Source organism: Chrysemys picta, chromosome 9 (assembly GCF_011386835.1).
Source record: "Chrysemys picta bellii isolate R12L10 chromosome 9, ASM1138683v2, whole genome shotgun sequence".
In the NCBI taxonomy this organism is placed as follows: domain Eukaryota; kingdom Metazoa; phylum Chordata; order Testudines; family Emydidae; genus Chrysemys; species Chrysemys picta.
The window spans coordinates 46,286,845-46,301,537 of record NC_088799.1 but is presented as its reverse complement, the minus strand read 5'-3'; the positions used below and the strand labels follow the sequence as shown (position 1 = coordinate 46,301,537).

At 43.2% G+C, this 14,693-nt stretch overlaps 1 protein-coding gene across 7 annotated transcripts in view; it reads right to left on the bottom strand.

The window, feature by feature from the left end:
- The window catches only part of ARHGEF4 (Rho guanine nucleotide exchange factor 4), a 355,243-nt gene that overhangs the window by 155,096 nt on the left and 185,454 nt on the right, over positions 1–14,693 (bottom strand). For 3 of the 7 annotated variants that reach the window (XR_010590131.1, XR_010590130.1, XR_006175210.2), the window contains one exon: positions 8,651–8,875. The exons of 3 other annotated variants lie outside the window; for them this stretch is intronic. Coding sequence is in view for 1 of the 4 variants with exons in the window: in XM_065556073.1 (XP_065412145.1) it covers positions 8,651–8,837 (187 nt within the window). In the remaining 3 variants the exon portion in view is untranslated. Of the gene's footprint in view, positions 1–8,650; positions 8,996–14,693 lie in introns of those variants that run through there. One more of the 7 variants, XM_065556073.1, reaches the window with a different exon arrangement.

Genomic DNA, 14,693 nt, shown 5'->3' with positions numbered 1-14,693 from the left:
ACCAAATCCCAGTTTCTCTGCCCCCTCTTCACATCTCTGGGAGTTCTACCCATTCACATGGGTGTCTATTGCTCCCCTGGACAGGTGTCTGCCTTCCCCCATGATTTAATCCCACTGCCTGAAGCTCATGAGGCTGCTAGAACAGCAGGATGGAAGGGACAGCAGAAAGTCAGATGAGTTTCAAAGTTGCTACAGTTGTTTTACCAGCTCCATTGCAGCAGTGCAAGGACTGATCCACTTCCCCCACCTCTTGCTGGCACTCCCCTCCATCTGCAGGCCAGTCAGAGCCAAAGGGAAGTATAACCCTGGAAGCATAACTCCTCCCTCTGCAACTACAGCCACTGCAAAGTGGGAACTCTTCCCACTCCATCCCCAGTGCCTAATTGGGACATTCTGAAAAACAAGCATTTTCTCCTTTAAAAAGAAAAAGAAGGGAAATTCAATGCAACACCCCCTATTAATGCATAGTTAAATCTACAAAAAGCCAAGGAATGCTTCACTTAAAGCTCCAAAATCAGCATTCACTCAGCTCCATTGCATATACACACAGAAATGTTCTATTTTCTATTCTTGTTTTTATGGTTAAATATTCAACTAAATCACTGTTTGTGTTGAAAAATATATCCAATGTGCAACACGGCCAAGTCAACTACATAGATTTAGTATTATTGTGACAACATTAAATACAATTAACTCAGTTAGTGTTAATACACATGCCCTACGTATTTGACTAGGATTCCCAATTGCAGTTCAGCATTGGTTAATGAACAGTACCACTATGTAATTATCTGAAATTATCTCCACATCAATTTTACCTAATGGCCAGCAAGTCATCACCCCTAGGCTGAGGTATCCCTGCAATTCCCAAAGAGTTCAGGATCTGTTTACCTCCTGCCTAACTCATTTGATATAAACTGTGGCACATAATGAAAATCCAAGTTAATTTGGCATGGCTTGTTTCTTTAAATCCTGGGTTTTGCCCACATTTTAAGCACACCAATTGATCATTTAGAACGCTAATGGGAGCTGCTTTGGCAGGTGGCTCATAGAGCAATGCAGGGGAAATATATAAAGAAATTCATCTGAGGAGTTTGTGAGGATGGAGTTGATTAATCCAACTGAAATCTCCTAACTCACAGCGTGCCACATGGAGCGTAAAACAATGTCAACATGCACTAGTGTATGCTTTGAGGCACTGAATGTATTTTTTTTTTGTCTCTTGAAACGTGCTGAAAGACTTTGAACTTTAAATCAATCTCCTGTTGTGTGACCTCTTCAACTGCAGCCGACTAAATGACCTGGAGAAAAGGGGTCAATGAAATTATACACTGTCGTCCACAAACACAGCTGCAGACATCAGTGCTACAGGGAAGGGCCAAAGGAAAAAGAAAGATGCTTCAAAAGGAAATCTCTCAGACCAAACAAGAAATATGCAAACAGTTTGCTGCAGCTCTGCTAACGGGTCCTTAGTCAGCAACAGTAATGCAACAAATGGGAAGAGAAATGAATAGCTCAGCTCTCACTGACGCAGTTTTCTAGCTGTGAAACAATAACTCCATGTTTCCCCCCTCCCCCCCCCCCCCCCCCGATTTTAAAGGACCATATTTCCAAGGAGGGGATGGTGGGTGTATTCAAAACTCCCACATGCACATACACAAACAAGTATATACCTATGGAAATCTGGACACAGATGCACTATCTGTGCAAGCAAATTGCAACACAGGCACAAAGGCAAGGAGGATTTGTTGTGATCACTGAAAACCAATATTTTGACTAAAGGAGGCCACTATGGTTTCACCACTTTTCCATGCTCTTTCAGGCCTTCAAGACATAGGACAAATGAATGGACAAGAAGCAGTATTAATAAAGTGAAGGACTAAGCCAGCAACAAATGGACTAGAGAAACAAAATTGAAACTGAAAATATCAGTAAGCAAATCCAAACCCTTCAGCTGGATAATAAAATTAAAATGAATGGGGTTGGAGAGGCATGCTAGTTTGGACAGAGAGTGTGCTGCAATACAAATTCTCAGCCAGGAAATCTGGGTTCTAGTTCCCATGATACCACTTAGTCATTTATGGCCAAGTGTTCACAAGTAGCTTTTCAAGATAGTTAAATCCAAAGCAGATTGCAAAGAGTTAAAAAGAGATCTCACAAAATTGGGTGACTGGGCAACAAAATGACAGATGAAATTCTATGTTGATAAATGCAAAGTCATGCACATTGGAAAACATAATCCCAACTATACACACAAAATAATGGGATCTAAATCAGCTATCACTACTCCAGAAAGAGATCTTGGGGTCATTGTGGATAGTTCTCTGAAAACATCTGCTCAGTGTGCAGCGGCAGTCAAAAAAGCTAACAGAATGTTAGGAACCACTAGGAAAGGGATATATAAAAAGATAGCAAATATCATAATGCCTTGATATAAATCCATGGTACGCCCACACCTTGAATACTGCATGCAGTTCTAGTTGCCCCATTTCAAAAAAAGGTATATTAGAACTGGAAAATGTACAGAGAAGGGCAACAAAAATAATTAGGGGCATGGAACAGCTTCCAAATGAGAAGAGATTAAAAAGACGGGGATTTTTCAGCTTGGAAAAGAGACAACTAAGGGGGGATATGACAGAGATCTATAAAATCGTGAATGATATGGAGAAACAATTAAGGAAGTGTTATTTACTCCTTTACATAACACAAGAATGAGGGGTCACCCAATGAAATTAATAGGCAGCAGGTTTAAACAAACAAAAGGAAGTATTTTGTCACGCAATGCACAGTCAATCTGTGGAACTCGTCAGGGGATATTGTGAAGGCCAAAACAATAACAGGGTTCTAAAAAGCATTAGATACGTCCATGGAGGATAGGTCCATTAATGGTTATTAGCCAAGATGGTCAGGGACACAACCTCATGCTCTGGGCGTCCCTAGCTTCTGACTGCCTGAAGCTGGGAGTGGATGACAGGGAATGGGTCACTTGATAATTTCCTGTTCTGTTAATTCCCGCTGAAGAACCTGGCCTTGGCCACTGTCGGAAGACAGGATACTGGGCCAGATGGACCATTGGTCTGACCCAGTATGGCCATTCTTATGTTCTAAAATTTGGGTGTCTCAATTTTTGGTCCCAAAATTCATAGTTAAAATCACAAAAGCTTCCAATTTGGGCCATGTGGCAGTCAGAAGGAACTGGAGTGGTGTTGGTCCGACCACCCCCTTATGCCCTCGGTTTGGAGCATGAGGAGGGCAACTGTACAGGTGCAGAGCAATGGACACGACTTGCTAGAAACCTCTGGTCTGAGGCACAGGGAGTGCATGGGTTCCCGAGTGTGGAATACACATAAGGACCAGCACTCGTGGAAGAATCAACCTTTACATATTTTAAGACAGGCACCCAAACAGTGAATCATCCAACATTACAGGCTACTTTTGAATATTTGGGTCTCAAGCTCTTGGTGCCATTGTTTCCCATTTATAAAGTAAAATAAGGACAGTAATACCCCACAGGTGTGTTGTAAGGCTTAATTCATTAATGCTTTTAAAGCGCCTTAATATCCTTGAATGGAAAGCTTGATAGAATTGCAAAATATTCTTCCTCTATATTTAGAGAGGGAGGTTCTCCACGTAACACACTGGAAAGTGATTCAGACCAAAAATGCCAGGGCCTGACAATAAAAAAAGACTAGACTATATTTGAGCCTATGCAAGTCCAAACAATGCTTTGCATAGCTTCTCCAGCTGACATTGGTGTGCACATTTATGCTGTTACAGTGGGTCTTTTGCCTTTTAGATCTTTTTCTCGTTAGTCATTTCCCCTCCAATGGCAAATTTTTAAAAATCTATTCCCTTTAAAAACATCACACTTGATTATTGATCACACTAGAGGGAGATTTCTACCAAGACTAGATTTACCCTATTTGTAAAGTGGGAATACTGCTATTTATTTTCTCCGCAGAGGAGATGTCAGTTCATGTTCCCTAAAGCCTTAAAATTCACCAAAAGTCTCTCACAAACTTCAATCGGTCCCCTTGAACTCCAGCTTATTAAAAGAAACAATTATTTATTTATTTATTTATTTTAAATGTTAGTGGCTGTGCATGGAATCCAACACAAGCAGTTGGATTCCACTTTTCCTGAAGATCCCCCAAAACTTTATCACTTATCTCTGGCTGGATCCCATCTTGGTAACCCTCCCCAAAGTCTCAGACCAGCACCAAGCACAGCAGCGAGATCATTATGGACAAAAGTCTACTGCATTTTGCAGTGGGATAGAAATATTGTTCCCCACCCAAAATTGTTGAGGCCGATTCTGGAAATGTGTAACACCTCTATTAATTCCCTGTAGGCTGACTCATCTTCCAACCTTCCATTTCTGCAACTCTGAAGCATCTGAATGTGCTTGGTGCACACACATACTTCCTATTCATTCTTCTATTGGTCTCCCTAAGTGATGCAGCAGGATCTCCTCATGTACCGATTGAGATGACATGAAACCATCACAGAACTCTTGCCTTGAACCTCATCTTACAATCCAGACTCTAGCAGTCTCATGCTTGGCCAGGTGCTTTTTAAAAATGAAATATTAAGATTTGCAGTAAATAACACTTTAACGTATTTAAAACACACACTTTCCATGCAAATCTTTGAGGTTTGTTTTTTCTGCTGCTCCATAACAGCACATTGGTGCTGCTGGCCACACTAGCTTCAGCATTACCCCAGTCAGGAATAATGAGATAATAAAATCTGAATAAAACTAATTATTTTAGGGAGAAGCATAGTCTACTGTTCTAATCCTAACTCCGACATGGACTCTTTCTGCGGCCTTAAACACATTTTGCAAATGGAAACAATGCTTATGCAAGGCATTTCCAGTAGACACAGAGATGTATTAATGCCACTGTACACGTCATGGGTAAGACCTCATTCGGAATACTGTGTATAATTCTGGTCACCCATGTTCAAGAAAGATAAACTGAAACTGCAACAGGTGCAGAGGCGCTACTGGGATGATCAGGAGAATGGAGAGCCTATCTTATGAGGGGAGACTGGAAGAGCTTGGCTTGCTTAGTCTTGCAAAAAGAAGGCTGACATGGGATAGGACTGTTCTCTATAAATACAGCAGGGGAGCAAATACCAGGAAGGATGAAGAACTATTTAAGCTAAAGGACAATGTTGGCTCAAGAACAAATGGATACAAACTAGCCATGAACAAATTCAGATGGAAATTAGGTGGTTTCTAACCATCAGAAGTGGTGAGGTACTGGAACAATCTCCTAATAGGAGTTGAGGAGGCAAACAACGTCATACATTTTGAGAGAGAGATGGACACATTTCTGAGTGCAACTGTATGGCAGGTTTGCTTGTGATGGTGGGGACAGGGTTCAAGAGCCTTGTGGTCACTTCTGGTTTATGTCTTATGTTCCTAAAGCTCATGCTTCAGGGTTTCAGCCATCCACCAGGAAGGGTCAGGAAGGAATCATCTCCCAATGTACTCTGTGAGGGTTTTTTTTATCCCCTTCCTCTGAAGCAACAGAGATGGCCATGGCTGAAGTCAGAACATTGGACGGGATGGGGCAGGCTCTGAGGTGATATCAAGCAATCTCTCTCTCGTAGGTGCTTGCTGACATGCTCAGAGTCTAACCGATCACTATATGTGGGGTCAGCAAGGAATTTCCCCCCAGGTCAGACTGGCAGTGACCTGGGGATGTTTTTGCCTTCCTCTGCAGCATGCGGATGCAGGTCACTTGCTATGATTATCTGGGTATATCTCACTTCATCATTTCCCTGCTATTGCAGGGGCCTTGAGCTCTTGTGCACCTCAGTGCCTCCTATTCATAAATGATCTGAACAGGGGGTAAACAGTGAGATGGCAAAGTTTGCTGATGATTCAAAATTACTCAAGATGGTTAAGACCAAAGCTGACTGCAAAGTTACAAAGAGATCTGACAAAACTGGGTGACAAAATGGCAAATGAAATTCAATGTTGATAGCCGCAAAGTCATGCACATTGGAAAACATCATCCCAACTACACATACAAAATGATGGGGTCTCAATTAGCTGTTACCACTCAAGAAAGAGATCTTGTAGTCATCGTGGACAGTTGTCTGAAAAACATCTGCTCAATGTGCAGTCAAAAAAGATAACTAAATGTTAGGAACATTAGGAAAGGGATAGATAATAGGACAGAAAATATCATAATACCACTATATAAATTCCTGGTACACCCACACTTTGAATATCGCATGCAGTTCTGGTCGACCCATCTAAAATAAGCACACACATTAAAATTGGAAAAAATACAGAGAAGGGCAACAAAAATGATTAGGGGTTTGGAACAGCTTCCACATGAGGAGAGATTAAAAAGACTTGGACTGCTCATCTTAGAAAAGAGACAACTGAGGGTGGGATATGATAGAGGTCTATACAATCATGAATGGTGTGGAGAAAGTGAAAGTGTTATTTACCCTTTCACATAACACAAGAACCAGAGGTTACCCAATGAAATTAATAGGCAGCAGGTTTAAACCAAACATAAGGAAATACATCTTCACACAATGCACAATCTGTGGTGAGGCCATTGTTGGGAAGGCCAAAACTATAACGGAGTTGAAAAAAGAATTAGATAAATTCATGGAGGATACATCCATCCATGGCTATTAGCCAAGATGATCATGGATGCAACTCCAAGCTCAGGTCTCCCCAAACTTCTGACTGCTCGAAGCTGAAACTGGATGACAGGGGGTGGATCAGCGGCGGCTCCAGGCACCAGCGCTCCAAGCGCATGCCTGGGGCGGCAAGCTATGGGGGGCACCCTGCCAGTCCCTGCGAGGGTGGCAGTCAGGCTGCCTTCGGCGGCGGCATGCCTGCGGGAGGTCTGCCGGTCCCGCGGATTCAGTGGTAATTCGGCGGCGGGTACGCCGAATCAGCGCGACCGGGGACCTCCCGCAGGCATGCCGCCGAAGGCTGCCTGACTGCCGTGCTTGGGGCGGCAAAAAAGCTAGAGCTGCCCCTGGGTGGATCACTCAATAATTGCCCTGTTCTGTTCATTCCCTCTGAAGCATCTGGCATTCGCTACTGTTGGAAAACAGGATACCCAGCTAGATGGACCATTGGTCTGACCCAGTGTGGCCAATCTTATGGTCTCTGCCTGTGGCACATAACAATCTAATCACCTACGAATCTCATTTACATGTTCTCTCTTCCATTGTTAGGTTCAGTGTGCGGGTGCTTGGGAGTATTGATGGCCTGTGATATACAGGAGATGAGACTAGATGATCTAGTGGCCCCTTCTGGCCTTAAACTCTATGAATATGACTGATGGTGGTATTCTTGAGGAGCAGGGAGTCCTAGGTTTCAGTGAATTGCTTCTATTAAACTATTACATCAAGAACATAATGATGAAACTGGATTTGTTTCTCCCTCAGAGTCCTCAAACTCTGACTCCGTGCCTCACTCACTTCCGCACTTCCTGTTAGATGCATGTGGTGCCCACAAAATGGCCTGTGCCGCACAGATGTACCACACGTGAATGTGTACACAAAACCCTTTGAAATTAAAAATAAAAGTATCAGCCCAGTGCTAGGCACGATTCACACCTGTTGATTTAATCTGATCAGTCCTGAGTGCTCTTCCCAAAGAAGAAACCTGAGGGGGCAAACGCTCAAGGGCCTCAGACAGGCTAGTGCAGGTGCAGCTGTGCTCTGTTCAGCGATAAAAAGATTTTATTGAACAGCATGCTATTTACAGCAGAGCAACGCTTTTACAAGGCCCTTCATAAACTAACGGTATATGCAGCTAAGGCAAGATATACCACCACAGCTAAAATTTCTACTAGGCACGCCTCTGGCTGGTAGCACAGAGCAATGCTGCCTGGAAAATGGCAGTCAGCTGACATGCTTGGAGACACTTGTCTGAATTAGCTTAAGGAAGAAACTAGTTTGCTGCAGCCCTGCTCAAAATCTCCCCAGCCTGCAACAGTCAGGCAACAAATGTGAGAAGAAACGAACAGCTAGGCGATCTCTGCTGCGCCCTCCCCGCTAAACTTTCAGCCAGGAATGATATTCTTCTTCCCAGGCTCACAGCTCATGTGTCCAGACCCTAAACGCACATGGCAGTGACCGAACAACGAGAATTACATATGCAGGCAGGAGTGAACATCCCTGAAAAATCCTGAGAACACAGAGAATCGAACCAGGAGTCGAGAAAATAGACACACAACTTGTACAGTCAGCTCAAATGCCTTGCTTTCCCTATCCTCGGTGTGCTAGAATGCAAACCCTGCTGTCCCTCTTCTATTATACGGCACATCATCTGGGCATTTTATAAAAGAGGAGATGCACTCCACATTGTCATTTAAACAGAAAAATGCCAGCACTGGACTCTGTATATTTATAGTGCAAAGAGAAAGGCCATTCCAAAGAGAAAAGATAGCTTTGAGTTGGTGAGAGTCTAAGCAACATTTCTGCAGCCTTTAAGAACCCATTTCTTCCTACCTGATCCAAGAAGTATTTCGGGGTTCACTGTCATTTCACTTACAACTAAGAGACCACACAGCCCATTTCCAACTTATGGAATTTCCCCAGACGGTCTGATTTTGTTTCTCAAGGTCAATGCAATATCACGTAGCAATAAAAGAGTTTCTCTTACCTGTAGCTGAATGGAGACTCTCCAGACTCCAGTATCTTGACAGTACGCCTCTCATCCCACCACCACCGCACACTATCCCGCTGCTGTCCGAATCTGAACCCGGAGAGAGCCCAGAGCTTCCACTGCTACTGCAATTTTCTCCACTGTGTGCCCCACTGGACTCGCTGGGGCATTGCTGGGTCCTCATGCAGACAGGTAAAAGTGAGAGCCAAGGGCTCTGCTGTGCTGGAGGAGGAAAGAGGCTGAGCACTCTGTGGCTGCACTCAGGGCAGTGGTACCTGGTACTGCTGTCTAAGGGCTGAGCTGCATTCCTAGCCCCTTCCCCGCTAGTCAGCTGCACGATGCAACCTGACATCATAGGGGTCCACTAAGGAGGCTCCCTCTGTGGCAGCTGAAAGGCTTTCAGCTGCAGTTTCCAGAAGCAGATTTGTACTAAAGCCAGTCTTGATGCATTAAAAAACCCAGGGTGGGGCAGAGATCTTCATTTCCAGTCCCACAGAACTGTCAGATTAAACCATAAATGGGGACAGCAGAATTCATGCATTTTTAAAAGGCCCAAGCGAGAAAGACCTTGTCTTATCTGCTTCCCCCGAGAACACTCAGAAAGGACTTAACATGCAAACTAATCATGGTCAGTATTGGCTGCCGCTGCTGCTATTAAAAACTAGTTTAAGTACTTAGAACAAGAATTGAAAATGAAAAATAAATGCTCAAAGCAGATTGGGATTCAGTGAGGCTGCTGCTGTGAGCATGTGAGCTTTGAATAATATCATTTATCATCCACTCCTATTCTGTAAAAACCGGGATGGTCTCTCTGTTCAGTTATGTGATTGCTTGCAGAAGACACAAGTTAAATGGAATGATTGACTCTCTTTTCTTAGTTAATTAAAATATGCTCATTAGCTTCCAAGTGCCAGAGTACGTTGATAGCATGGAAAGAAGAGGTGATCTGCAGGGATGCCGTTTTCCTGGAAGATGGAGCAACAACTATTCTGTCCCCAAGAGCTTTGAAGCATGGCACAGGTTCCTGTGCAAAGGGACACTTCCAGATGAGCCTCCCTTTCCACACCCATCAAAAATCCTGCCTTGAGGCAGCAGTTTTGTCAAACACTTTTAAAAAATAAGCTAGCAGTGAGCACATGGTTTGCACTGTAGCAGAGATTGTGCAAAACTGCTCACCCCAGTGAGAAATGAGGATTTCACATTTTTTGTTTATATAAAAAGAAGGGAACTCACAGTTAGCAAAGCCGGCACCCTTTATGGTGTATCAAGAGTATTTTCATGGGGCCAGGTCAGACCATGAGAGTTGTGCTGAGGGGACCGAAATTCTCAAGCCTACGAGTCAAAGGAAGGTTCATTATTGCAGACAGACAACCTGATATCCCATTACTTCCAGCTATTTCACATCAGTGGAACCTGATCGACTTCAGCGAAGTTATTCCTAGTTTACACGGGTGTAAGACCAGAATCAGGCCCACAGTCTGCTGCCCCCTTCCTCTACCCACAAGATTCCAGGCACTAGTGGCAGCTGAGGGAGCCTCAGGCACTATGGCTCCTGCAGTGAGTGGAGTTACTCTAGATTTACACCATTGTAACTTGAGATCTTGCCCCTCAGCTCTGTATTGCCAGTGATAGTAAGATATTTCTGGTGGTGATGTTCAGGGAAATTGCCTATTAGTTTAATGCTTCCCATTTCCCATAACACTCTGAGAGATGGAAGCACATCTCTCTCGTACATATAGCTTCGTGGCTGACATTAGTAATAGACATATCAGTCACCCTGGGTGGAGCTCTGAAGTGGCAAGGGCCCCTGTAGTAAAACAAAAGAGACAAGCCTTCAACCAGATGGGTCAGCTGCGACAGCCACCCCATCATGCTTCCATTAGTAGGGCAGACTGATATGTCTTTAAAAGTGTCCTTTTTCAGGGGGTTTATTAGACTAGGATGAAATCTGAGGATTTGGTTTAGCAAACCTTAAACAAAGTTTTCTAACTGTTTACATGTAATCCCTGCCGAGTACAGACATTTTAAAAAGAGGTGTTGTCTAGTGGTCTGAAAACAGGTGTTGGGTCCAAGAATCCCCAAGTTCAAAATCCCACCCCTGATGCCGCCTGCCTTTCTAGCCTTGGATGAGTCACTTCACCTTTGTTTCCCTACCTGAAAAATGGGGATAATGTTTACCCCCCTCACTGGGGTTATGAGAATTAGTTACTCTTTACAACAGGCTGTGAAGAGGAAAACAACTCTATAGTGTGATTATTTTTGCGCTTTCCCCTTTGGTGTTCCTCCCAGGATCCTGATCCAGCATGTACCAGGCTGTGTGTAAAACCTGGGATGGTTCTCTAGAGGAAGACTTTTCTTTGGTTGCTCCAAAGGCCCAGTCAAGAATTTGGAGCGGCTAGCCTTAGGTCATTTCATCCTTCTTTCTCAGAAAAGACATCGGTCAGAATGATGGTCTATGCAGCTATACAATCTGTTTTCTCTGAGGAGACTGTGAGCTGCCATTTTGTGCCTCTGTTCAGATGCAGAATGTTACAGTGTGAACATAGTGTTCCCTCATAAGACTTTATGTTTGTTCTCCATTCATTGTTCTCCTTAATCCAACATAAGATATATGGACTAAAATACACACATTCTGGCCTTTGTGTATGAAAAAGCAAAACGATGGTGAGGGTCTCGGAAAGTGATAAAGGAAAGTCAGAACAATGGATTTATGGATAAAGCTGATCTGGGTTCTGATTAGCTGAAGCGCACAACAGATCAGCTCTAAGGCAGTCAAAATCCAGGCAGCCACTATTATTGAAATTCCTAAATACAGATCTAGGAGTGGACCCTAACTTTAGGTACCAGAGTTTGAAATTTTTGGCTTTAATAATTCTACCAAAGGGAAATAAAGATGTTATCCCACAATCATTTTCTCCTGCTCCGACATAGAAATCACTTTGGGTTTGCCTCAGTAGTGGGGCAGGAAAATATTTTCCTGGGACAGAGTTCTATTCCACGGATGCTTTCTCAAATGGAAAACCCTTTGTATTCCATCATTTCTGGTTATGACAAAGCACTTAACAATGTCCAGCCATTCAGACAGCTCGTCCTTGAACAGTCCAATACGTCTTTATAATAAGCAGCACTTGGGGTAGCAGCAATAATAATGTTCCATTTCCATTGGGGATGAGGGAGTTCCATTAAATTATCTTTTAAATACAGAAAAATGAAAGACACCTGTGGTTTCATATTTGAATACATGCACCCTACTGTGTCTCTCAATATAGAAATGTCCCTGTATTCTCAAGTTGACTGAAATAGAACTACTCCTCTTTGCTGTCCAGTCAAATCTAACCAGAATTACTCATATTATAACACACACTAAAAGAAGCATTGATTGATGGGGACATATAACAAGAACAAATATCGATAGTGGGGTTACACACACTAAGTATAGCTAGAGTGCATCAGAGAGGAAGTGTGGTCTAGTAGCTAGGACACTTGATGGGGAATCAGGAGACCTAGATTATACTCCCACCTCTACCACTAATCTGCTGTAAATCATTCTCTCCGTGCTCCTTTGTTTACCCTCCCACCCTTTGCTTGCCTTTTCTATGTAACCTGTAAGCTGCTTGGGACTCTTACTATGTGTTTGTACAACCCCTATCACAATGGGTCCCTAATCTCCGGTGGAACCTGTAGGTGCTATTGTAATAGTAATAATAAAATAGTGACCTCATGGTGTCACTGGATAGGCATATTTTAATACAATGTAAGGAATAAATAAATACTATAAAGCATGGCTGCAGAAATCCCACTCAGGAACCCCATCCCACCTTGGAGAGATGCCATCTACTAACACATTTCTGCACAAAGATGGGATAGAGTATTATCTGTATTGTAGCAGGGCCTATGAACTCCAGTCACAGATGAGGGCCCTGTTGTGCGAGATGCCGTACCACACGTAACAAGAAGGCAACCTTTGTCCAGGAGAGCTTAATCAAATAGCCGCTGTGTTCACCTATTCTTGTCTTATGTGTTTGAAGATGGCTAATTTGGGGGAGGGAGGCAAGTGGATTGTCTACACAGCCGTTTATAGTTTTCTAGGATTTTCTTTCACTTTTCCAACTAAAAAATGGATAAGAAAGGTTTTGTGGATATACAAAAACATTTTTCCCTAGGTAGCTAGTGCACACATTCCCATTTAAATGCTCTCTAATACACAGGTACGCAGTACTGTTTCACACTGGGAACCAGCTAGCACAGCTTTCAATATATGAAACGTGGCAATCTTTGAGAGAGTACACATTGCCAGAGCAAACACTGGTGGTTAAGATTAGATGCAGTATGTCAATCTTAAATCCATTTAATCTTTCTATGATTTATAAACAGAGTGCAAAATACAGATGACATTGCAATTAGCTTCCAACCATTTAAACTCTATAATACCCGCTCCATGGTTAAAAGGAGAAGGAATTGACATTTCAAGCTACAGCACTAGCTTTTAAGGTGTGCGAGTGAGAACACACACACATGTGCGCACCCCCATACACACACACACACTTTTTTTGTTCTATAATGTCGGTTTCATAACCACTTTGCCCTTCAAGAAGAAAAAGCGCAAAAAACTATGTGAGTAAAACAGCCTATCTTGTTATTTAGCCAAACTACAAGACTGCTAAATATTTATAAGATATAATGAAGGCCTCTTATTAAGCTATTGTTTCTCCCCTTGAATAGATTTCTCCAGCAGTTGTCAAACATCTTCACATTAACCGTTGCCCAGTGTGAGCGTAACAGCCTATCCATCGCTGGGAAAACAGGATGGAAGTCAGCCACAGGATGCTGAGCAAACAAACAGTCTCTCTGCTGAAAAAACATTTTCCTGTACCCAAGCAGGTCATCTTACTAAGCGAATCCCTAACTCTGCTTACACTGACACTGCTCTCGGTGTGTCTAGTTAATGCAGACGTAAAAACTCCCTATCCATGGGGCTTATACGAAAATAAAAATGGGCCAGGTTCCCCAGATGCCATGGCCAGAGCAATGTCAGGTAGTTCTCTCACCACTGGTAAGAAGGGAGCAAGCTCAGGGCTCATGCCAGCATCAGTACTGATGCTGCCGTGCACCTGGTGAGCAGCTGAAGTGTACCCAGAGGCACCATTCTTTAGTTCATCTCTTGGGTTGTCGGAGGACAGTAAAGTTAAATATCCTTTGGTTCTTAAGGCTGGTCTACACAGAGGAAATTTCCAAACAAATTCAACCTGGTTTTAAAATTGGTTCAGCTGGGCCAGCGTTAAAACTTGCTGGAGAAATAGTGGAGACCAGGTTTAGGAAGTATGAACTGGTTACGAGAATAAGGAGGTCTCATCTGGTTCACTAAGAGTGATCCTATCCCCCTAAATCAGGTCTACACTTCAACCCTGAACAGTTTTAAAACTGGCTTAGCAGAGCCAGTTTGAATTTGGGAGGAAATTTTCCCAGTGTGACAGGCCCTTATCAAACAGAGTAGCTGATACCCGTGCTGTCTTGGTCAGCTGAAAGAGGTTTTCATATTGAAGGCTGTGTGTCAGCTGTTCCTGAGAACATGAGGGATGCTCCATTTGCCTAGAGGGGCAAGGCAAACCCGCCACTGCGGTAACACGTTACTTCAGAAAGTCCTTAGAGAAACCATTCCTCAGGTAGGAACTCTCCAGCTGCCATTATGTTTTGTTTTGTTCACACTGAGTTCCAACACTTGATTCTAGACACAGCCCTGTTTTATTATTCACAGCAAGTGTGGCATAAGATGCATCCTTTTATAAAACATTTACTTCGGTTTCAATGGTGGCCTTTTGATCTGACATTTCTCCTCTCTACATTCACCCATGAGGAGAGAGCAAACTCTGTTGATTTTGGTTCACCTGGACTACATCATCCAAATGTTTCATGGCAGTCTGACAACAGAACAACCCTAACAGGTTTCCTTGGACCAAAACCATCAGGACAGTCATCTCCTCAGGACTCTCCTAACACTCTTATCCATCCATTCTTCAAACCATGGCCCCCTCAAAATCTC